Source organism: Zingiber officinale, chromosome 8A (assembly GCF_018446385.1).
Source record: "Zingiber officinale cultivar Zhangliang chromosome 8A, Zo_v1.1, whole genome shotgun sequence".
Taxonomy (NCBI): Eukaryota; Viridiplantae; Streptophyta; class Magnoliopsida; order Zingiberales; family Zingiberaceae; genus Zingiber; species Zingiber officinale.
The window spans coordinates 125185317-125210379 of NC_056000.1; the positions used below are offsets into that span (position 1 = coordinate 125185317).

The following is a 25063-nucleotide window of genomic DNA, read 5'->3' on the forward strand; positions in this document are numbered from 1 at the left end:
TACTTCGAATGAAAATGTTCTTGATCATGCAGAAAAATTGTGAGTTTATACTACCACTCAACTTTCTAGTTGATACTACTGTTTAACTTCGCCAACATATACAGTTAAGTTCTTACGTAATTATCTTCATTTATTTGAATTGTCTCCAAACCATCTATCCAAAAAATGGAATAAATTCAACACATCAAGTAACATATTCAAAATATTACCAAAAACAATATTAGTAATAACGTTGTCCATAATCATTTTAAACATCATCTACTTGTTTAACGCAAAAATGACATGTTTCAATGCAAAACCAACCATGAAACTTAAGCAAAATATAAACCTACCCATAAAATATTAACAAACTATAGTTATATTAAAGTAAGCACATATTCTCTCGTTTCAGTGGAATCTAAACTGAATAACAAGTCAACATTTAAAGGATCTTGACAAATAGCTTTAGAAGCCTTGTACTTATTTGGACCACTGAACCCATGCTTTTCCAACAGTTCAAGAACTTGTGGCATTCTTGAAGTTGTACCTTGCATCCAAGCTGATATTGTGCCAAAGTGACCATCAAGACTCTTCATAAAACCCCGAACTTTATCATTAAATTCCTTGTATTCAATTTCAGCATTCTTCATAGGTGCAAACTTGGTCTTCTTTGAAGTTTTATGAACTTGTTGAAGGAATTTTTTTTTAGCAGAACGTGCACTGGAAGAATTAGATGGCAACGACTTCATGGTAGATAAAATTTCAATTTCAGTGTTGGAATCACTCTCGTCTATCATAGGCAAAGTAACATCAGCATTTTCTAAATTCTGCTCAGCAGCAAGTGGATCTTCAGCTACATCCCCTGTTGCTCGATCCTTACCATACACAATATCCAAATCCGTAAAGTAAGGGAATGAGACATTATACAAGCCCTTAGCATCTTTGTGAGTCTGTAAAAAAACATAAAACAACAGGGTACAACATAATCACAAATCATAACCTATAAAATATGTATTCCATTCTACTCATCAATTAAATTAATCAAAATATCATCTAATGGGCATTATTCATAAAATCACAAAATAAAACACGAATTGGCATACCTTACTCCATTCGATATACCATGCAAATTCACAAGCAATCTTTTTTTCAACATCATTTCAGGAACAATCACTTTGCTTGCACGTTTCATTAATAGCATGATACCTTCCTTTCAAGAACTTGATCCTAGAGTCAATGTGCTTCACTTCGATTGTCAATTGGGGTAACTTTTGCACCATCAACCTTTTTATCTCGTTCTTGTAATTGTTCTTAAAACCATCATATGTTTTCCATAAAGGATCAGTGGTCATATCTTGTAAACATCTAATTAAGACCCAGCTTTCCTCCTCGGTCCAAAACCTCTTGTTCTTGCCTCTTTCGTATTCATATCATTTCTCTCTTGGTTATGGCCATCCACTATATTGCTATTCATCATACTGTAGTTCAAGAAAAATTCATTCCAAAAGCATAATAATGTAATTATACACAGTATATAACAACTCAAAAACATAAATTTTAAATTTATCTTGAAAAAGTCAGGCAATATACAAGGCAACTAGTGGAGTCATACAAAATCCTACATCATATTGAAAATATTCTAATCAAAATACAATAAAAGCACAAACATATGCAGTAGTCATCCTATACCAAATACTCAATTTCTCCAATTATTAAACATTTCAATTGCCATATTATTCCTGAATGCATTCCACTGGTCAGTTGAGACAATTGTTCGTATGTATTCCACTTCATCATCTTCATCATCACTTTCCTTATCTTCACTTTCTTCATTGTCCTCTATAGATTCTTGAGGATCTTTACTCATAAATTTGCAAATCAGATTATGGAGTAGACAACAGGAAATAATAATACGCACTTGGGTTTGTATTGGGAAAAAAGAAGGGGATGCTAGAATTTTCCAACGTCCCTTCAACAAGACAAAACACCTCTCGATTACATTTCTTGCTTTAGAGTGCTTCATATTAAAATATTCTTCCGGAGCCTCGGGTCGATGACCATCAAACTCATTAAGATGATACCTATGCCCACGATAAGGCGAAAGAAATCCAGAAGAATTGCAATAACCAGCATCAACCAAGTAGTAACAAGCTTCGACAATAAAACAAAACATGTAAGACTACAATAAACAACTTATTTTTAAAATTTAAAATTAAGGTTTGTTGGTTAATTCACAACATTTTTAAATACCTTAAGGAACTTTAAGACCAGTTGGTCTGCTAATGGCATCACGAAGAACACGACCATCGTGAGCAGAACCTTCCCATCCAGGTAAGACATATATAAACTGCATATTTGGGGAACATACTCCCAACACATTTGTCGCTATACCTCCTTTCCTTGTGCGATAACGTTGTTTTTCTTCTTTTGGAGGTGTCACCGGAATGAAAGTACCATCTAACGCGCCTAAGCAACCCTTTAATATTTAAATGAATTAATAAAAAAATACTACTAAAAGATAATGACCCTAACATGTTACTAAAGTATTTGTCGTATGTTATTACCTTAAATGGTTTTACACTGTCATCTTCACAGTCTTTAGGTATAGGTTCTGGTGTTTAGAGTAATATATGGTGAAGCTTCAAAATTGCATGAAGATAAAGATTGAAGTGGCGGCTCACAGTCTCTTGACTTCGACGAAAAAATAGACTAATTGTTCTATTTTTCTTATGATGTGCCAGAACATATATAAAAAATACCACAATTTCATCAACGGTTGCATTTCTTGTGTCTTTTAATCTCACAATGTCTCTTACCATATCACATAATATCGCAAAGGTTCTCCTATCCTTACAGAGTTCACTAATACAAAATGCGTCACTCTCTTTTGTAAGGCTAAATATCCATTGCATTCGCTTAATTCGTTTGCCTTTCTTATTTTTTATTTGAAAAATTTTAGTACACCGATATATTCGATATGAATGTTGATAGAGTATGAGGACGAATACAGCCATAAGCATAACATGTGCACATTATATTTTGACTTCTACTATTAAAAGGAGGTCGTGAAAAAAATTTTAAATAGTAAAGAACCTGATCAAACTCCAAGACTAGTATTCAAATATAGGTAATGTAGACATCCAATAAGTAATATAACTTTACTCAAAAACATTGGATTTTTTTTATACAAGCAAAACATACTAACAGTATGAAAATTGGTACAAAAGCAATTAGATGAATTTAGAGTGTTTTTCATAATTTCATATAATCTATTCTTTGATTAATGCTCAAATAGATGGACTAAGTAAGAAAAGGAAACGTTCAAAATTTTACTACAAAATTCTCCAAAAATTGTTAGCAAAACAAAATTCTAGAGAAATTGGAAGAAGATAAATTTGAAACATAGAACACAACCTAGAACTATACTACATAGTTCAGAATACACATCAATTTAATAAATTAGGTATGAAAAGAACCACCAACCGTGTAAGAATATCAATCCGATGAACCTCAACGTTGGAAGGTTGGCCGGAGAAAAATCTATGAACCTAGCCGAGAGAGAACAAGAGAAATACAAAGTGAGAGGCCGAGTGAGGAAGAGGAAAGATACACATAAAAGAAAACCATACCAGTTCGTCTAGGCTAACGGAGAAGACCAAGAACCGATGGCAGAGGGCTGCGGTTGACGGAGGAGATCACGACGGAAGGGAAATCGCGACAGAGGGAGGAGAAGGGAAAACACCAGCTGGTTTTAGAGATAAGAGTTGGGCTGACGGAGAAGACCAAGAACCAGTGGCGTTGGGTTGCGGTGACAGAGGAGATTCCGGCGGAAGGGAAATAGCGACGACAGAAGGAGGAAAAGGAAATCGCGACAGAGAGAGGAGAAAGAAATCGCGGCTGAGGGAGGAAAAGGAAATCGCGGCAAAGGAGAAGGAAATCGCGACAAAGGGAGGAGAAGGAAATCGTGAAATTAGGGTAAGGGCTATTTTGACATTATAAAAAAAATTTATTCCTGAAATTTAGAATGAATCGATAGAGGAGGGGGGACACGGGAATAAAGTTTTGTCCAATTTTAAGTAATGATTCCCATATATGTATTTTTATTTCCATGTTCCAAATATTAACAATAGCAATCATTCCCTTTTATTCCCATTCCCGACTCCTATTCTTTTAAATCAAACACCCCCTAAGTTCAAGCAATGCTTGAACTTCTTTGTTGTCACTGACTTTATTAGCATGTCTGCAATATTGTTTGCAGTGTGAACCTTTTCAAGTTGAATTTCTCCGGAAGCAATCAACTCTCTGATCTTGTGAAACCTCACATCAATGTGCTTGGTTCTCTCATATTATACCTGATTCTTCGCCAAATATATATCACTCTGACTATCGCATAACAACTTGACTCCACCTTGTTGAACACCCAGTTCTTTGATCAACCTTGTAAGCAATAAAACTTCCTTCGTTGTTTCAACTGCTGTTATGTACTCCGACTCCGTAATAGACAATGCAACAATAGATTGAATCATAGATTTCCAATAAATAGGTCATCCTGCCACAGTGAATATGTATCCTGTAGTAGAACTTTTGTTATCTAAATCTCCTACATAGTCCACATCTACGTACCTAGCAATCGAAGGATCTTCCGGTTGGCTACTGAACATAATGTCATAATCAGTTATATTTTTCAAGTATCTGAAAATCCACTTCATTGCATCCCAATGTGGCCGATCAAGATTTGAGAGAAACTTGTGCTTACCATACTAATTGCTTGTACTAAATCTGGTCTCGTGCAAACTATGACATATATCAGACAACCAACTGCACTAACATAAGGAACCTTTGACATCTTTTGGATCACATCATCCGTCTTTAAACACTGTGTACTGGATAACTTGAAGTGATGCGCCAGGGCTGTGCTCACTGACTTTGCAATCTTCATGTTGAACCTATCCAACACCTTCTCCACATAGCTACGTTAAGACAACCATAATCTCCTTACAGCTCTATCCCTGTGAATCTCCATCCCAAGAATCTTCTTGGCCTCTCCCAAATCTTTCATGTCAAATTTCTTCCTTGGTAGCCTCTTCAATTTGTCAGCCTCTTGCATCTTCTTCGCAACAATGAGCATATCATCTACGTATAGTAGTAAAAAAACCAGTGATTTATCTTTATGACTCTTCATATATATACAACAGTCATATTAACATCTCCTATATCTGTTTTGAATTATGTATGAATCGTTCTTGTTTTAATCCATAGAGCGATTTCTTCAACTTACAAACTAACCGCTCTTGTCTGGGATGACTAAATCCCTCATGTTGTGATAAAAAAAATCTACTCCTCTAAATTTCCATGAAGAAATATCGTCTTGACATCCATTTGCTCTAGCTGTAAATCGTGATATGCTATCAAAGTCAACACCACTCTAATTGACGTATGTTTTACCACTGGAGAGAAAATTTCTTTATAGTCAATCCCCTTTCTCTGTGAACACTCTTTTGCTATTAATTGAGCCTTGAACTTCACTTATTCTCCCTCTAAATTGACGTATGTTTGTCAATGACTTTGACATGTACCGACTTTCCAACTTTTGCCAAATTACCACCGGTGACTTTTCGTCCACGACATGGTACATCACGTCATCTGTAAGACAAAGTCTGATTGTTGTTACTGTCTTCGCCTGAAGTTCTTCCCAATCTGATCTCTCCATGCTTTTCGGTTTTCTTTCTCCTAGCGCCTTCATCATGCCTTGTTGCACCAACAAGTCCTTGATCCATTTCTGCCATAATCCAAAATTTTTTGTTCCATCAAACTTCACCATATCAAACTTCGCAGAAGTCGTTCCTGACATGTTGAAGAAATTCACCAAAACATGTAGTTCTGATACCAATTGTTGCGCAAAGAAAGTGGCAACACCTCTCAACCTCTAACGTGCGGAAGAAGAGGAAGAGAAAAAAAAGATCGCGTGGAGCAACAAGACAAAGACGAACAAAAGGAGAGCAAACACGAATAAGGAGAAGAAAACAAAGAAAAAGAGTTACCATGGTTTGACAGCGTGCTTACTCCAAAAAATGTCGAAGTTTTATTAGAATTTTCTCTACACAAAAGAATCACATTACATGATTTTTATGATTGTTATTGTATAATAAATTTATAATGATCCTTATAAATAATACATAAATCCCAGACTGATAAAATCATTACAGAATTTTGTTATGAAAAATTATAATAAAATTTTTTTATGAAAAATCGTCATAAAATTTTATTATATAAAATCATAACAAAATTTATTACGTAATTTTTAAAAAATTTTTTTTTATAACATCCATCGTATTGACCTCATCTGACTCATCCGTCGACACGAATCAATCATCAGATTTGCAACGTACAGAAGCGACGGGCGAAGCTCATCGGATTGATGCTATTCCCGGCCATTCCAACCCGTTAAACCCGACCCTCGGCAAACTCGCCGCCAAGGGCATGACCCCATCACCGCGTTGAATCCGTCGACGGCCGGCAGCCACAACTCCGGGTGCGACCTAACGCCAAACGCCCCCCAGTTGGCCCTTTTCTGCCCCAATTCGTGGAGCTTGGTTTGGTGGAGGCCTGCGGATGCCGGTGGCGGCTATGATGGAGGGCTCTGCCTGCTGGAGCAACCACCGGATGGTCTCGCCGTCGGACTAGTGCCCCAGCTCCCGGGTGAGCTGGAAGATCCGAGCGGCGCAGAATCATTCCGGAAATCCAACGGCCGAGAAACGCGCTGCGACGTGGCACGCAGAAGTTACCCCTCCAGACGGAAGTTTCTCTCTGCGCTATAAAATGTACGTTTCTTTCCTTAAAAAGTTAAAACCGAACCTTTGCAAGCGGCGACAGCTTCCGGCGGAGGAGCGGGAGAAACAGCAATCGCGATGGGTTGGATCGCCGACGCCTTCGATTCCTTACGCTCTCTCGACATCCGGCAAGCCCTAACTCAATTAGTCAACCTCGGTCCTCCTCGTCCCCCCCTCCCACTTGATTTCATCTTCCTTTCTTCAAACTGGAGCCGCCTCATCGATGGGCCTTCTGCTCGAGTTTGGGGGAAAGCCCGCGGAGTCAGTCGATCACTTCGTCTTACTTGTTTCAGTGCTGTGCCAGGTATGGTCGTCGCGTTGGCCGTGATGGCATGGAAGTGTTTGATTTGCGTCACCGGAACGGAATCGCCGGTGGTGGTCGTCCTTTCTGGAAGCATGGAACCTGGTTTTCAGAGGGTACGTGCGTCTCATTTGTGGTATGATTTGGGATTTTTAATACGAGCAACCTGATCAGAAGTTGGACTGAGTTTTCTTGTGCTTGTGTGTTTTGCCCATTTTGATTGGGCGAGTTCAGGAACTTTATGCAACTGAATTGTGTTTAACTGAATTAGGGCAAGCAAGTGCAGGTGGCTTCTGTGACTGTGAGGTACCTAGTGCTCAACAGGTTTCATGGTCTTTCTATTTCTACTTGCTGAAAATTGAGTCCAACAATGTGGTTCTATCAAAAAAAAAAGCCAAACAATTTTGAGATCGAATGGTGTTGCTAGATTGAAGATCGAAGGTGGGAAAGCAACACCTTGTATGCTTAAAAGGTCACCCTAGTAGAACTTGAACTTAACCTGGTATAAGCAAATCAGGTCTTCTGTTCGATCTTGGCTCACTTCACTATGACGTTTGATTGTATGTTCTTGCTTGGTCACCCACAAGTGCCTGTTCGAGCGATAAATGTAACTCTTTCTTTTATGATCAAAATATGATTTAGTACAATCTGTTTGTATTGAACACTTGCTTCGTTAATATATTTAGCTAAGTATGCTAGTTAAAATCTTCAAAGGAGGATTTATTGCTTGTTGCCATGCAGGGTGATATTCTATTCTTGAATATGGGAAAGGAGCCTATTCGTGCAGGTGAAATTGTTGTATTTAATTTTAATGTAAGCTTCATTTTCAGATTCAAATAGCTGATACTGCATAATCCTATATTTTAGTCATGTGGCTTTTCTTTATGGTAAATGTTACTAAATTATCGTATCACTTTTGTTTTTTACATAATAGAAGATAATTTCCAATGGGATCAGTTTAAGTACTGTCATTATTCAATGGTCAAAAATACCAAATGATCATTCTCTGGTTAAATAAACGGATTCATCAAGTGTTCTTTTACTGTTCTACCAAATGCAAGGTCTTTGTGTGCCAGCTGAATTTGTGAATAGACAGTGTAAACTGTAGTCATTATGTCAACCATTCTACATTCTCTTGAATGCATTAAGTTCTTTTTGTGAAGGTAAGAAGCATATGAAGGTGCCTGTAGTCTTCATGTTCAAACTAAAGATTCTTGAAGAATTTACACTATTAATGTCATTAGGATAAGGGGAAACGTTTTCTCATTTACAAGTACTGAAATTACTATTAGAACTTCAGAAATAGATTTTGCCTTTTGGAATAAGTTGCCTAAGAATTAGGTTCTGGCTTGTGGTATTGCAGAATGAACTAGTCTTATGAAATTTGTGCTTACTGATTTAAATCATGGGTTTCTTGAAATTGACAATGACTAAGCTATAGAGAGCTAGATACAGGCCTTTTTCTACTGTAATTCAACATAGATTTTTTTTTGAATAATGACTGTTAGTTTTTTTCTTAGTTCTCATTTCTCTACTCTTGTCCTACGTTTCTCGTTTAATATCTCTTATATCGCTTCATATATTTCTAGTCTCTCTCTCTCTCTCTCCCCTACCTCTTAATTGTTCTTTCTTCACTTCTAGACTACTCTTTTACAATCTATGTTCTGTACCTACTTTTGTTTCCTCTTCTGTTCCATCGCCATTTCTGGCCCTAAACATTTTCTTTTTGACAAGTGTTTACTCAATCAAAATTTATTTTTTCATATTTAACTACATGTTAGTGTCAAATTTGACTACTAACATTATTTCTTATATTATTCTTCTAGATTCCCTTATTTAGTTGCCCATTATGGCGTATGCATAAATCTATATTCGATCATGATAACTCAAGTTTTTTTTCTATAAGTGTGTGCACAATCAATTCTATCTTAATTATAAATCTGGTTACTTAGGGATTAAACAGATGATGACTATTCGAATACAAAATAATCTAAGTGGATGTCGCTGTAAGAAAACATATATGTGATAGACAGCATATGACTGTGTGGAAGTTTGAAGAGTAATGAATTAAGGTTTATCCCCAAAATATTGGCATATCTGTCATGGATGTAAATCATTTTGAGATCCAAGATCCTTAATCATCAAGTGATATGCAGCCGTTTTTGTGGCAACCATTTATTTTAGAACATTCTCACTGTACTGAGATTTCAAGTTGTAAATGATGTATTGACATTAACAATCTCTTGCTGCAGAGAAGTGAAATTCCAATTGTTCATCGAGTAATTGAGGCAAGTGCTTCAACTCAATTACTTATCCCTTGTTCATATACTTATCTTCATTAGATTGCTCTCATATACTTGCTTGTTTATACTGAGTGATTTATTATGCTTTCTTTAGTCTCTTTTGACATTAAGTCTGAAGTTTCTCTTCTCTGAACTCTGGTAGACCTTTATATGATGGGATAATAGTTGGGTGTTAGTGTAAATTCCAGAAAAGATGAGTCAGCAGAAGTTAATTGCTCAGAGTGGTTTAGCTCAATTAGTCTGACTTGGGAATCGTTCAGTAAATGCAAGTGAATATGCTCTGCTAGTTATCATATATTTTCATCACTTTGTATGTAAAGTGCGACTGTTGCTCATATGTTGCATAGAGCTTTTTAATCGATTGATTCAAACTTTCTTAGTTTCAAAGATGATGAATCCAAAGGGAGGAAACATACATGTAGATTACTGTCAGAGTTATAATTGAACATCAACTGTATTCGTGTTGTTTACCAATCCATTTTGTGCTTTATGTGTAATACTATTATGCAGCCAAAACTTCCGTAAGTTTTCTGTAGTCCTGTTGTCCTTTGCGCCTGCAACTACTTTCCGGCATGTCACACCTAAGCCTTGATTTGAAATTTTGAAGTGTTAATACGGAACTTTTTGAGTGATCTTCATTTGTCGATACCATCAAACTATTTCTCAATGTTGGGTTAAGAGTTTGTGCTGATGGAATGGATGCAACCATAAATAATTTTTAAACACTTTCATGTTTATTAATCATGCTTCTGATTCATTCTGTTTAAGAATCGTTGTTTTGCTAAAAAAGTTTCTAGAGTGAATGTATCGTTTTTGTCATTCAGGTAGTTGGTGATCTTAGCTTTCATCTCTCAATTTTTATTTGCAGCTCCATGAACGACAAGACACGAGAGAGATTTCTATTCTAACAAAAGGTAGTGGATTTTTCTATACCACATGCACAAATAGATATGAGAAAGATTCTTCTGTAATTGTAAAGTATTTTTTTAGTTACCACCATGCCGTATAGACATTGCCACCTCAGTTACATCCACATAGTTTACTTCTTCAATGGCTGGTTTTATTTTCCACGAGCAACTCTAGCAAAGAAAGTGTCCATTGCTGCGTAAGAGATCATTTATTAGTAACTAAACTCTTTTCAATTTGTATTCGGTTGACATTTATCATGTAGGTAAGTTTTTTATGGTTATCATGAAGCAAGTGTGCCTGTTTGTTTAATCTAAATTGTGCTTTCTGAATTTCATTTTCGTTTATATGTCTCACTTGTTTACTATCTATCTTTTAGAAGTAGATGTTTCACGAGTACGTGTCCATAAAGTTCTTATCTGCCATTTCTTCGCTGAAGTCTAAATCTGTTTGTCTGTTATATAATCTATTAGGAAATGCTCATTAGATTTGCTCTTCAGGTGATAATAATGACGAGAACGATAGAGTCCTGTACGCTAAAGGTCATCTTTGGCTTCAGAAGCAGCATATAATGGGCAGGGCCATAGGGTAAGAAGTTCAGATTTCTTTTCCAGCCATTGTCATCTCCTAACCTGCCGATACACGACTGTTGCAGGTTTCTACCGTATGTCGGTTGGATTACCATTGTCCTCACAGAGATTCCAGTCCTTAAGGTACGACATAAAATAACAAGGAGCATTAGCTACTGCTTATGCTTGTCCATGCCATTGTTTTACTGGATCAATGACTTTCGAGCAAAGTACACGGTAGTTTGTCTGTGTTTCGTAATCTCCTCCTTCATATGCATCTCTATAAGAACATCAACCTGCCCCCGGGATTATGGTACAGCGGCAGGGTATTCAAGTTGTCACCTATGCACCCGTGGTTCGAGCTCCAGTTATAGTGAATTTGTAGGAATTTTTTCTCCAAATGAGATACACAACTAAAGGATGCTGGGTTCCTGGGCTGCCCGCTGCGAGCGCTTCCCGATTTATCTTGGTAGTCAGTGGGAAACTTTCGTGAGACCGGACCGGTCACCCCAGGCTTGATGTTACCCAGTCTGGTTAATCATTTTTCTATAAGAACATCAACCTGTGTTAATCTCAATTGTTTGTAGCTACGCGGACCGTTTGTTTCCCTTTGTCGAATTATGTTTTCTTTTGCTAGAAAACACCACTACATAACTGCTTAGAGCTAATTGAGTTGTTCTGATTTTTGCAGTACTTGCTCATTGGGGCTCTTGGTTTGTTTGCTCTAACCTCAAAGGAGTAGAGGAGAAGAAGCAAAGCATTCGAGATTTTATGATCGAAATAAATTGTTATATTTTCTTTATGATTTTCTATAGAAAATTATAATTATAAAGATTAGCAATGATACTGATAATTACAATTGTGGTCTGTATGTGCAATTCTGCTATAACTAACAGATTTGGTGTTAAATTTAATGGAAGTTTCAGTTATGTTCAATAAATAGCTTTGTTATTAGGTCATTGTTTGTATATATATAAATAAATCCTTTTTATCTAAAGGACATCATATTTTTTATAAAAATATTAACATAGTGAGCTATTATATATTTTTTTATTTCATAAAATATCGTTATTTTAGCATTATTGTAATAGTCATTTTTGTACTTGAACACTGGTATATTAAAATGTTTTTTTATCTAAGGTTAAAATTATTTTAATTTAATTAAAATTATTATAGTAGTTATTCTATTATTGTGGCTGCTAATCAATAGCCATAATAGTAGCTGGGAATAATAGTTATTAATTTTAATTAAATTAGAGCAATTTTAATAAATTTGATTAATTTAATAAAGAAAGGGTAAAATGAAAAGGGTGTCTTAAATTTCAATCATCAACTTTATGTAAAATAATAATAATAATAATAATAAAAAATAAATAAATTAAATTAAATGGATATTTCTCTTATAATTTTATTTAAAAATATCCTTAGATTCAGCATTATTATAAAAGTTATCTAATAGTTTCTAATAGCGGTTATAATATATTTAGGATGAATTTAGAATTAAAATTTAATATTTATATTGTCTAAAAAGCTAATTAATAATTGTTACAATATGTTTAATGTGTGTTTAGTATTTATGATTTAAGGTTTAAAACCTCTAGACATCATTATATCACAATATTATTTACCAACTATCAAAATAATTTAAATTTCATCAAAATTATTTTAAAATCATTGTAAAAGTTATTATTGTAAAATTATTTCTTTTCATTTTGGGTGTCTTAATTTTTGCCCAAAAATATAATAGGACGTTGTTATGATGTTTTAAAAAATGAAGTATCTTTTATGAAAAAAATAATGTGTATTTTTTTTAAGGTAGATATTCAGTTCTTACGATCCGATTAATCTAAGATCGATCTGATTTTATAAAAATAATTTATCAATCATTAAAATAAATAAAAAATACAAATAAATCTTATCAGACGGCTTAGCGTCATAATTCAAACTACTCAGATATAACTATGCTGGGGTGAGATTCAAATCCCTATTGTCTAGACGACTCAGCATCATCTATCACCGCACCATAGCCGGTTGTCCTATTTGACAAGTAAATCTGTGAAATTCATATATGAAATTGAGTAATTTTTTTTTAATTTTAATTTTAATTTACTTTGTTTAGGGGTGTAATCGAGTCGAGTCGAGCCGAACTCTCGAATGTTTGAGCTTGACTTGTTTATAATCGAGCCGAGTTTGAGCTTTATTTAACGAATATATTTATGACTCGTGAATTTATTCGAGCTTTTATCGAGCCTAAACGAGTTTAATAAGTATAAATTATAAATTTAAATATTTATTAAAAATTAAATTATATGTTTAGAGAAAATTATAATATTTTTATTAAAATTTATAATTTTATTCTAATAAATAAATTTAATATATTTATCTATATTTTTCATAAATAGAATGTAAAATCTATAAATTTAATATCAAAATTATTATCTTTTTAATTTAAAAGTTAATTCATGAACTTAACGAACGTGTTCACAAGCTAACGAGTTTCGTTAAACGAACTCAAACAAATTTTTATCGAATCATCGAACTTCGAATAACTCACGAACAACTTGATTCTTTCACACCCCTAATTTTGTTTACTAACATCATAATTCACCGAGTAATCTATCATCGTACATGTAAGAGCGCCACCGTGGACGACTACGCTTTGTACTTGCCCTACTCTCAGGTGTTGAGGACGCCAGTTTCTTCGCTGAGAACAATCACCGAATGGATGATTCTCGCAGCTCAGAAGCTGGTTTGGTGTCCGCTGCAGATTCTCTTCCTCGCAGATCCCATGCGTCGCTCAGGTGGGCGATTCTGCGCCGATCGCTGCTGCCTCGCCCTTCCTCCGCCGCATCAGGTTGTCCTTCAACACATGCCCTCTTGTAGGATTTCGTCCCGAAGTTCCACTGAACCCATCATCTCTGGCTCAGAATTCGCAAGGAATTTAATCTTTCGGTTTTTACCTTTTCGACGATTTCGACATGCTATTCTTCCTGCTTGTTCCATGTGTATTTCGACGCATTTCGACTGTCTTTAACCTCACTCATCGAGGGGAACGCAGGTCATCCATCTGATGTGAGCACCAAGAAGGTGTCTAGGAAGAAAGGTGGTGGCTTTAATCTTATTCCGTGCCGCCCTCTTGTTGATACCCATCTAGTGCAAGCCCCGGAAGTTTCTAGACGGGTGAAAATTCTAGCCGGCCCTCGCGATGCCTGCCTGCACTACAAATTACCTCTAGAAAATGCTCCTGGACTTGTCATGATGTAAGTACTTTATCTATCCGTTCACTGCAGTTTTGTATTGCTGGGCCTACCCTGTGCATACAAATAGTTTTGTCTTCTAACAAACAGGTGTTATAATTGTGAATACAATTATCTTGACAAGCGACAGTGACACCTAGGCCTGAACTGACAGTGTGCAACCATACTATATCAGTTGGTTTGCCTGGCAGATTTAGAAGAAAATTGATATGATTTCAGTGGTTTTATCTGACTGTCATAATGCTTCTATTAAGTAACACGTAACACATTGTGCATTTTTTTTTTGAGAGAAAAAAGAATAAGTCACTGATTAGTGCAGAAATATGAGACCTGATGGAACAATAAGATTGTGCTGGAAAGGAATAAGGAATCCCTCTCAATATTTCTTACAGAAACAACTGAGGTAAGGAGAAAACAACCTAAAGATGTAAATGAATATTATGCTGAAATTAAGTTGCTGGCGTATTGGTCTTCAGGTTTATATTCTATCTGTAACTTGAGCTAGCATTTTAAGAGAAGATAGGAGGGACCAGTAAATTATTTCTGACTGTCCATGATGTATCATGATAACAAATTGCCATATATCAAATTATCGACAAATAAGAACCTATCCAATGCCATGTACCTAGAGCAAAGATGTTGTCCAGAGAATATCAAGAAATCAATTAGTAATAGCCCCAAAGTTTTCAGTTTCATTTTCACCAAATCAAACACACTAGTGAAACTAAACTGTGATGCAAACACATGGGATTTGTTTGATTTATAGGTTCATATTCATAGGAACCTCCCCCCATGAATGTTGTTCTGGGAATGTTAATCTTAGGGAAATTAAGAAACCGTGTTAATATGTTGCAGTAGAGAAGTGTTGAGAAAACTCAAACTAATAGATAGGTAGTTTGATCCAAAGATTTAATCATAGCCACACAACTAGGTGCATATGGCATTTTATCCTTACCTAGCCCCCCTAAATGCACGTGTGCTAGGAATTAGTCAATTATGTTTCTCCTTTATGCTATTTTTGTGCATATCTGTTATTTGCATGCTCATTGTTTTCTCATAAAGGGTCAAAATCCTATATTCGTACTTTAGTATGATTAGTTTTTTTTAGTGAAGGTTTGTGTTCTATTAGTTTCCCTTGATGTGCAATTAATGAAATTTCTGTTTCAATGTGCAGCGGCTTATTATCTGTTTTAGATGGATTGTTATACTTCTTTAATTTGCTAAATTCAAACAATTTGATTCTTTTTATATTTTTAGAAGATTATTTTTTTTAACATAACATAATAATCCTCAACTTATTCCATCGTCTGTAATATATTATTTTCTGTGTCCTTGGTTAATCAATGAGATGAATTGTCTAATGTGCATTTAGTCTTTGTTATTTTTAATTGAGATCAAACCTTAAACCAGATGTCTTTAAAAATCAATACTATAGTATATCCGTACTCATTTCTAACTTTCAAAAACTAATAATAATATTTCTCTCCTTCAGAATTATTGACCAAGGAAGGAAACATGCTAATGTAGGGTATATATCAGTATTGAAGTTTTTACACTACAAAAAGGGAACAATTAGTATGTGAAGACAATAAAAGGGAATTTAACAAATTTGGATCTACCGGATGGATAATTGATGACAAGTACCTAATAGTCAGGTACCTAACCTGTGTAAGTTAGGTTTAGGTACTTGATAATAATCCGGTTTGGATAGTTATATTATATAAGCAAGTCAAATTTGGATCAAATATTTCCTGTTTAAACTGTTTCTATGTTTTCAATATTTTTTTTGCAGCCAGAGAATGGAGGAGTCTCTTGACCTATATGATTTTCAGATCTCCAGGCAATATGATATTGACACCACAGGGCTAGTATGTGAGTCCTTTTGAAACTGCATTACTTGTCAAAAGAAGTAATCTCTCCTGTTGGATTTCGTTGGTCATTTTGTTTGATGGATATAGAAACATAAATTTTCTTACTACTTAAAATTGGAAGGAAATTCTCATGCACCTTGTGTTTGATACTTTGTTTATTTTGTTAATTTTTTTCCCATAATATTATGATTATCCATGTTTTGAAGTATATTTTGGTGTTTCTGTTTGTATAGACAAATAAAAATTGTTTGTTTTCTAGCATATACATGCCTGTGATCTACTACTGTACATTAGGCCACTAAATAAGATATTTGTTGAAAAATGAACTACTCATACCTTTTTCTATATTCACATTTATATTGAGAAATAAATGTCCCTGTCTTTTCCTAATAAATTTGCTTAAACATTTAAATATCATTAGATATTTTTTGCTCACTTATGAAAAGATAAGGTGCAAACAAAGATTTTCTTTGTTGCCTATCCTAAGGCTGTTTCTGTAGATGATCATGTAGACGATCATATCTGCAGCTAATAGAGAGAGAGAGAGAGAGAGTTTTATCCCATTGGCCAAGCGATAAAGCCTTTTATAGCCTGTGGGCATTTTGTCTTCGATCTTAGCTCTCTTCATGCTTTCAGCAATCTAGTGTAAATTGGGGTTAGCAATGAACTTTTCAATTGGTCTCATATAATCTTGTCATCTACTACCATGTCAATCCACGTGTTTCATCTAAGGTGTTTCACACTATGTCATGGTTTTTGTTGCTTACATCCCGTTTCAAACGGTCAGCGGAAAAAGGATTGAGCATAGTTTTGTTTATTAAGAAGGTAACCTTTTGTGTTAATATACTAATTTGATTGGTTGCTCACATCAAAAAGTTTATGTTGAAAAATTATCAATCTATGCTTGTTTCCTTAAATAATGCATAGAATTTCAATATTCCCCTTATCAAATTGTGACATTGGATTATTTATATCCATGGATGCTTTGTGATGTCTTCCAACTATGTGGGGTTGTAAATGAACCAAGCCAAACTTGGTTTTGCTTTTTTATTCAAGATTGCAAGCTTGAGATTTTACCCATCTCAGCTGGAGACAAAGTTGTGATTAAAAGTTAGCTAAACTCTATCCAATAGCTAAAAACTTGTATTATTTATTTGTTTTTTAAACATGATATTAGATAATTCAGAATATCAAAATGATATTATCAAAAGCATATTGTGCATTTGTAATATATTTTCATAAATAAGCATAGTAAACAAGAAAAAAAAAATCAATCCTAATCAAGCTTTCAAACGAGTCTATTCATGAATTATTCGAGACTTATTTCAAAGGTAAGAACCAACTAGCTAATATGTGTTCAAGCTTATTCATTTATGTTGTTGGATTTTAAAAAATTAAGGCCATGTTTAGGTTTGTATATTTTCACTTTTTCATTGAAAATGTATGTAAATGAGTTCTCGCTGAGTCATGCATGTCCCTCTTTATCCAGTCCTCCAATATTCATTGGATTGCTATTTTCAACCATTGGTTGCCTTTAGTTCACACCACCCACCGTCCCTCTATGAACGTAATCTCTGATTTGATTCCTACCTCATGGCTTACTGATTTACTTTCATCATCATACCCTCATATTTCTTCCTTCATTTGAGCACCTAGATGGATATATGGTTATCCTCTTATTCATAGTGATACCTAATTCATGCTGAATATTCCTTCCTGAAACTTGGGAGGCCTTATGGTTGGTTGTCACTATCTTCTATTGTGCGCCATCCGTGCTCCTAGTGAAAAATCATTGCCACACTGTTATGCAAGAAGTATATGCACAAGTGACATTCTCAACTCCCACCCCTAAACTTGACCAGCTACATGGTTGGCTGTCACTACCTTTATGGCATGCCATTTGTGTGCCAAGTGAAAATCATCACCTCATTGATACTTGAGGTAAGCTCACACATGATTTTCTCAACTCACATACATCCCCATGAACCCAAATTGTTGAATGTCCTAACCATGACCTAGTCAATCAACCACCTTTTCTTTGTTCCCAATTTGCCATTTGTTGATGGCACAAACTTTACTATTACCTTTTTGCCTGTTTACCATAAGTGGTTGTCATGGACTTTACAGTTCTTCTATGCTTAACAATCTGACATTCTTGAACTCTCTACCCATCAAATCCACTCTGCAAGGGTACAATGTTGCATGGCCAGCATCTTTCACAAGGAACCTGTTGTCTATGGTAACCTGCTTGGTTACTTTGGTTTGTGGTGCTAAAGTAACTAGAAGACCATGTTCACTAGTTTTACCTCTCTGTTAAATTGGTAGATAACTCTTCTAGTTGTCCTTTTCTCTACCTGTATCCTCTTCTCACTCGCGCTAATACTTGTACATATTTATTTATGAAAGCAGATAGGTTAGCTTCACCTTCTATTTACATAAAAAAAGAGCTCACTAAATTTGCATGGTTTTTTCGACAAAAATTATTTGTTTAATATCTTTAGATTTTTTCCCTTTGCTTTATACAATCATCTTAGATTTAGTTTCATTCTGTGTCTAACTCTCCTAATCATCTATGTAGGTTGTTGGCCTTCAGAAGATGTCCTGGCCTGGTTTTGTGTAAACCATCGTGATATGTTTGGGTATGTTAAACATGTTTTGTTCCTTTTGTGCTGATTGATTGATCAATATAACTTTCTTTTCTTTCAATGGTTTCTTTAAATTGAATGTATTTCGCCCCTACGCCTGTTCCCAACTCTAACCAGCATGATGGAATTTGGGGATACATTTCCAGGCTTAGAAAAAGCAAATGAGAGGGTAGTAATATGGAAGTTGTATGAAGTCCAACATACTTAGAACAAAATTTTTTGCAAAGAAAGTGAATAGTTATAGTAGGATGACATCGACTAGGTCCTTGATGTCTTCATGATGTGAAACTTCATTTCCATACGCTAAACTATCATGAAGAATTGTACTATAAAAACTACAAATGGAAAGAAGCTTAAAGAAGGCATTGAAAGAATAATGATAAACAAGTTCGTCCATGTAAATTCAATCTATAAGGTCTCACCATTGACACATTTGTAAAGATCTTATAGGATTACATGGACTTTCTGATTTTGTTTATTTACTTCAATAATAAGTTATGTTTCTTTGTATTTGTAGGTAAATTAATTCCAAATAGAACATTTTTTTTTATTGAAGTTGAAAGTAGACAAAGGGTTATCATTAAGAATGATCTCATTGGATCCAATGGATGGCATTTTGGTTTCAATATACTTGTATTTCAATACATGTCCAGATGCCAACTTGTTAAGTATTCTATAATGAACAAACTTAGATGACAAATTGACTTACAATGAAAATAGAAAGTGACTACTTATTATAACACATCAATTCAATGAAGTACAATGTTGGCGTTTTTGAAGTGGTTTGAGCTCTTGTAATTCATTTGCAGTGGTGGCTTTTATAAGAAGAACCATGTTGCTTTGCAATACTGTGATATGTTGTTGGAGGTCTCCTGACCACCTGAATTTCTATACAAGTCGCCCTTAACAGAATCTAACTACTGTTTCAACTTGCCATTTATGTGGTCTAAAATTTAGGGAACAAATTTAAAAAATGCCTTTGTGTGTTATTCCACCACACTTCAAGAAATTATGTTTTTAGTTGCAATAATGATTAAAAGAAAAATTGGTGCTCATAGTTCTGTTTAGCTGGTTGTTTTGTTATTTCATACTCATTTTACAATTAGTAACTTTATGTTTTTTTCTCAAGGTCCAAAAGAGTGATAGAACTTGGATCTGGATATGGGCTGGCTGGACTGGCTATTGCTGCATGCTCAGATGCTTATGAGGTGGTAATTTCTGATGGTAACCCGGATGTTGTTGATTGTATCCTTTTATCCTTTTATGTAGCCGATAGCCTGTTCTAAGATAACTGCAAATTGTGGTGTTGATGAACTACTGGTTTTTCTGTCAATATGTTTTGTGTGTTTCTTTGTGCCTTGAAGATGCTAACTAGTGAGATCATGTGTCTATATAAAAAATGATCCAATATTTGTGACAGTGCCTTGTATCTCTCAATTAATATATATATTTTTTTTTGCTCGACTTATACTTTGCACCATGATCTATTTTGTGCTTTGAGTCCTCAGATGCGGGGCTAAAGCTATTTATTGGGGGCAGCAACGTAGATATTGGCAAATGTTGACTGTAGTTGAACTTTTCAGCTGCTTGAACTTCAGTGTTCAGAATTTTTGCAAATAAGAATTACAGCGTTTCCCATTATTTGAAGATATACTCTCTCTCTCTCTCTCTTTGCATTGTGCTGATTGCCATTTCAACAATATTTACTATTAACAGAATCAGAACCCAAATGGCTGTAGATTGTTACATGAAATTCCTTAACATTCAGATGTTCAGCGTAATATAACTGTCAATACAGAAGTTTTTGGAGGTACACAAGTAAAATCAATGACATTGCATTGGAATCAAGACAAAGATATAATTGCATTGGGCACCTTTGATATCGTTCTTGCAAGTGACTGGTAAATTTCCTTGCTTTCCACGTTTTTGTTTTTTCATTGTTTCTTACAGTTGACAATCATTTGGTAGGGGAAGTAGGAACTGATGTTTTATTCATCATTCCATTTTAATTTCAATATTCGTAATGGCTATTACCTATAATATGGTTACCAGTTTGTTTCAGAAAATTTTAAGTATTTTCCTAAAATGCCCCCATATTTGTGAAAATGTTAAATCCCTGGTATGATATGGGGAACAATCTATATCTGATTCTGATCTACTACCGATTACCAACTTAACCAATCAAGATTTTTTTTTAAATTTTTTTTTGCAACAAGTAGATATTAAACCTCTAGTTTCTGTTTCAGTGTTTAATTCATTCTAGACCTTATAGTTTCTGGCAAACGTTTTCCCATCTATCAATCAGTTGTGTCAATGTGGTTAAAACCATTCAGGGAATGACAGTTTCCATGTTTTCTATTAAAACACAGATGTTTCATAGCAATTACATTGAATAGAATCTTCGACAAAGGTTTTATATTGTAATTTGCCTTAACTCTTCTGTCTTTTATTTTGCCCTATTTGACTCTTGTAGTACCTTCTTCAAGGAATTTCATGAAAGCCTTGCTCATGCAGTCAAGTGTTTGCTGAAACGTTCAGAGGCCTCTCAAGCCATTTTTCTGGGTCCTAAAAGAGGCAATTCATTGGAAAAATTCCTCGAGAAAATCAAAGAAATCGGGTTGAATTATGAATTGGTTGAAAATTATGATAGCAGAGTCTGGAATATTCATCAGAAGCTTCTGGCTGATGACACTGCGTGGCCTAACTATGATATAGATCACTTCTATCCTCTATTGCTAAGGATAACCTTTTCCCAGACCTGAGTATTCAACAAACATAGGATTTGCCAGGTATATTTAAGATCATTTTCTTTTGCCACAATTATTCAATTAATAATTATTTACAGCAAGGCATGAATTCGCACGCCGTTCAACATATTAATATTTTTCACATAAATAAGCAGCATGTTTTCCTATCCCAGGCCATTCATTAAAACTAAGAGAATCACAACAGTGAGAATTCATGCTGTCGAGAGGCGAAGAGCCAATACAAAAATGCATCTTCATTGTCCTGTTGCTTAGCTATATGGCATCACTACTGAATCTATGAAGTGAGAACTGAGAGAATGTAGATTTAGGCACCTGAATACAGATTCTACCATATGGTTGTATTCTTGTATCGTGTCCAATGAATCCTACAAATTTAAAATTAAGATTTCCATCTAACTCAGATTCTTTTTATGAATTCTTCTCTCATGAAGAGTTAGTTTAAGATCTGCTTCTTACATGGAACTTTTTTGACAGTCTAGCAGAGACATGGTAGGGTTCCTTGGCTGTCCCACTGGCTGGAAGGGAAAGGATCTCTGCTATAGTGAGGCCGGTAAGGGCTTATCTTGATAGTCTGATATTTTCCTTTATAGGTAGAACACTGTTTGTGTTTAGCTTCGGTTTGGACTTGGGTTTGGTTTGTATGAGATTACATTGGAACAAGGTCAAGCAAACTTGGGTAAAATGTAGTATCTATAAAGCATTAAAATTTTAGCAATGTTTTTTGAGCACATTTTGGGTAATTTGCATTCATGAACTTTTCTGTTTGTTGGCGCTTAGTGTCAGATTATTTGGATAAAACATATGAGAGGGAAGGGAAAGATTCAAAATTGCATTCAGAGCTTCAACGATCCATCTGTAATTTCATCCTTGGTCTTTCAAAATACAATTTTGCACCTGTTTCTTCTTATATTATCTACTCCCAATTTCTCATAGTCGTATGTTCTCTATACTTCATTCTAATCTGTTCTTTATACAATTGGCGAATCAAGGAAAGACCGTCTACCTCCAGAATTAGTCAGTAGTCTCGACACCTGAATTATATATGAAAAAAGGTAATTGACTTCTTACTCCATTCTTTCCGGAACCATTCTGCCCTTTCATCATTTTATCTGATCACTGCTTGCTTTATGTTGAAAGTTTGTCTCAAACTGCTCGATTCATGTAGTCCAAAGTTCTTGATCAAGTCCAAATATATATATATATATATATATATATATATATATATTATTCCAACACAATTGGCTATAATTTTTTTGATCCATTAATTTTTCCCGAATATATTCTTCTTTTCTTGCACACCTCTCCAATTGTGTACCTACATTCTCCACCGGCAGAATCTCTTCTTCCTTATCCTTTGACATTAAGAAGGAGCACATGTTCATTATCTTCTATTTGAAGTTCATCAATCTGACAAAAATCTAAACCAGTCCAAAGAATGCTATAAGACAAGCTAAATGAATGGGGATGCAACTGTGGGTATTCGATCGAGTTAGCCTGCTCGACTCGTTGCCGCCACTGGAGACCACAGAGGGCTGCTGGTAGGCGTCGGAATGTTGGCCGGAAGATTTTTGGCTGCAGACATGAATCCATTTAGTGATGGCATTAAGGAGTTGATTAACTTGCATCACTACTACAAGTCAAATTGGTGAAGGCAATTCAATAATTCATCAATCGACTTAATCACCTATTTAAAAAGAATTGGGCGGGAACTGAACTGACCTGGTGCTGCTGGTTGCTGTGGTGGCGGCAGCGCTGGGACAGAAGGTGATTACGCACTCGTCGGCAGCGGTGCAGGTGAGGTTGAGGTGGCGTCGTCGAAGGCGTAAGCTGTACGCCATCAGGCATGCCCTCTTGAACACCTCTGAGTACGCTGTCGGCTGGCATGTCTGCGGGTTCCCTTATGCGCACTGCAGCAGTACTCGGGCGTTCCGAATGTCTTGCACGCGCTCCTGCACGCTACCCCTTCCCCCTCGCTGCTGCCCGCCACCATCACCTTCAGCTCCTCTGGGCTCACCCCATTCACATCCCGTCGCACCACACCCTTTGCCGCCACCGTGCGGCACCACCGCCACCGGCAGGTTGTACCCGTCCACCAGGCTCACATCGTAGTAGTCCTCCTCCTCCGCTGTCGGGAAGCCTTTGAGTAGAGTCGTAAGAAGCTGGAGTCATCCAACACCAGTAGAGGTCAGAGGGGTACACCTACAACAGGTAAGTCTAGCTTTAGCGAAAATCTGGTCTCTAAAATTGTCTCCACGAACCACAGATGGACTAGGATGCTGCCAATACCAAATAAAGTTAGAAGGGAGGCTAATGCTATTGGTGTAATATTTCTTAGGTCAAGATTGACCTAGTTGACTGAGCTTGAATTGGATCAAGCTTGAGTCTTAATGTTTGGATTTCGATGTTTGACAATACATGAAGACAAGACATAGAGATTGCATATGCAATTGTTCATGTGGGGAGATTATGAAGAAAAGTCAAGTAAATCAAGGTTGACTGGATACTTGACTGGAAAATCCTGGTGAGAGAAGTCAGGTGAAAGTTCTAACTGGGAGGTTAGGCAGACTAGAAAGTCCTGGTGAGTGAAGCTAGACAGGTGTGGAAAATCCTGGTGAGTGAAGTCAGGTGAAGTCCTAGTGAGTGAAGCTAGGCAGTAAGGAAAGTCTTAGTGAGTGAAGCTAGACAGAAGAAAATCCTGGTGAGTGAAGCCAAGTGAAAGACCTAGTGAGTGAAGCTAGGCAGAAAAAAATCCTGGTGAGTGAAGTCAGGTGAAAGTCCTAGTGAGTGAAGCTAGGCAGTAAGGAAAGTCCTAGTGAGTGAAGCTAGGCAGAAGAAAATCCTGGTGAGTGAAGTCAGGTGAAAGTCCTAGTGAGTGAAGCTAGGCAGTAAGGAAAGTCTTGGTGAGTGAAGCCAGGCAGAGGAGAAGTTTTAGTAAGTGAAGCTAGGCAGTAAGGAAAGTCCTGGTGAGTGAAGCCAGGCAAAGGAGAAGTCCTAGTGAGTGAAGCTAGGCAGAAGGGAAGTCCTGGTGAGTGAAGTCAGGCAAGGAAAATCTAGATGGATCAAGGTTGATCGGACATCTGGTGTTGGGAAGTCCAAGTAGGTCAAAGGGATTGACCGGATACTTGGCACCAGAAAATCCAGATGGGTCAAGGTTGACCAGACATCTGGTGGAAGTCCAAGTGGGTCAAAGGGATTGACCGGATACTTGATGAGGGAGTCCTAGCAAGTCAAGGGTGACCGGATACTAGGCATGATGAACCAACAGGTTATGGTTGACCGGATGTTGGTGTAGGAGACTTTGGACTTGTTTTTGGGCAAAAACAGGAACTGAATCGATCAGCCGATCGATTGGCTCATGCCCAATCGATTGGCTGATCGATTGGGTGAGTCCCCGGGATAAGGCTCCTCCCAATCGATCAGTGGATCGATTGGGGAGAAGTGTCGCACGAACAGAAAGCCTCCCAATCGATCGCCTGATCGATTGGGAGCCTCCAATCGATCGGGCGATCGATTGGGAGCTGCAATTTTACGCGATAAGCCATGGATCGATCAACCGATCGATCAACCGATCGATCCAGGTAATTCCCAGGAGCATAGAGGCGCTCTGGATCGATCGACCAATCGATCCAAAACC

The 25063-nt window shown here is 36.2% G+C and overlaps 2 protein-coding genes across 13 annotated transcripts in view; both read left to right on the top strand.

Moving 5' to 3' along the window:
• LOC122010123 (calmodulin-lysine N-methyltransferase) overlaps positions 1–22157 on the top strand; it is a 45464-nt gene extending 23307 nt beyond the window's left edge. Inside the window, exons 1-8 of one of the 2 annotated variants that reach the window (XM_042566534.1) lie at positions 13525–13742; positions 13947–14148; positions 15938–16017; positions 18595–18655; positions 19791–19906; positions 20430–20562; positions 21135–21450; positions 21904–22157. In XM_042566534.1, the coding sequence (XP_042422468.1) occupies positions 13610–13742; positions 13947–14148; positions 15938–16017; positions 18595–18655; positions 19791–19906; positions 20430–20562; positions 21135–21423 (1014 nt within the window). In that variant the 5' untranslated portion in view covers positions 13525–13609 and the 3' untranslated portion in view covers positions 21424–21450; positions 21904–22157. Of the gene's footprint in view, positions 1–13524; positions 13743–13946; positions 14149–15937; positions 16018–18594; positions 18656–19790; positions 19907–20429; positions 20563–21134; positions 21451–21903 lie in introns of those variants that run through there. The other variant, XM_042566535.1, reaches the window with a different exon arrangement.
• On the top strand, positions 6345–11828 carry LOC122010126 (signal peptidase complex catalytic subunit SEC11C-like). 11 transcript variants are annotated; one of them, XM_042566547.1, is made up of 9 exons: positions 6345–6800; positions 7114–7226; positions 7382–7416; positions 7852–7923; positions 9363–9398; positions 10282–10327; positions 10820–10907; positions 10975–11032; positions 11580–11828. In XM_042566547.1, coding segments are annotated over exons 1-9 (501 nt in total). In that variant the 5' UTR covers positions 6345–6798; the 3' UTR covers positions 11631–11828. The 11 variants fall into 11 exon arrangements, with proteins under 11 accessions (XP_042422481.1, XP_042422482.1, XP_042422485.1 ...); XM_042566544.1 differs by lacking the exon at positions 6345–6800 and adding an exon at positions 6809–6937; XM_042566549.1 differs by lacking the exon at positions 6345–6800 and adding an exon at positions 6831–6966.
• Positions 22158–25063: the final 2906 nt, after the last annotated feature.

Bases quoted from the DNA above. Each gene is read 5' to 3' on its own strand.
- LOC122010126 (XM_042566544.1), top strand. From the start codon at position 6,888: ATGGGTTGGATCGCCGACGCCTTCGATTCCTTACGCTCTCTCGACATC. The intron at 7,227-7,381 runs GTACGTGCGTCT...TAACTGAATTAG, and splicing joins TGGAACCTGGTTTTCAGAGG to GGCAAGCAAGTGCAGGTGGC. The intron at 10,328-10,819 runs GTAGTGGATTTT...TTTGCTCTTCAG, and splicing joins GATTTCTATTCTAACAAAAG to GTGATAATAATGACGAGAAC.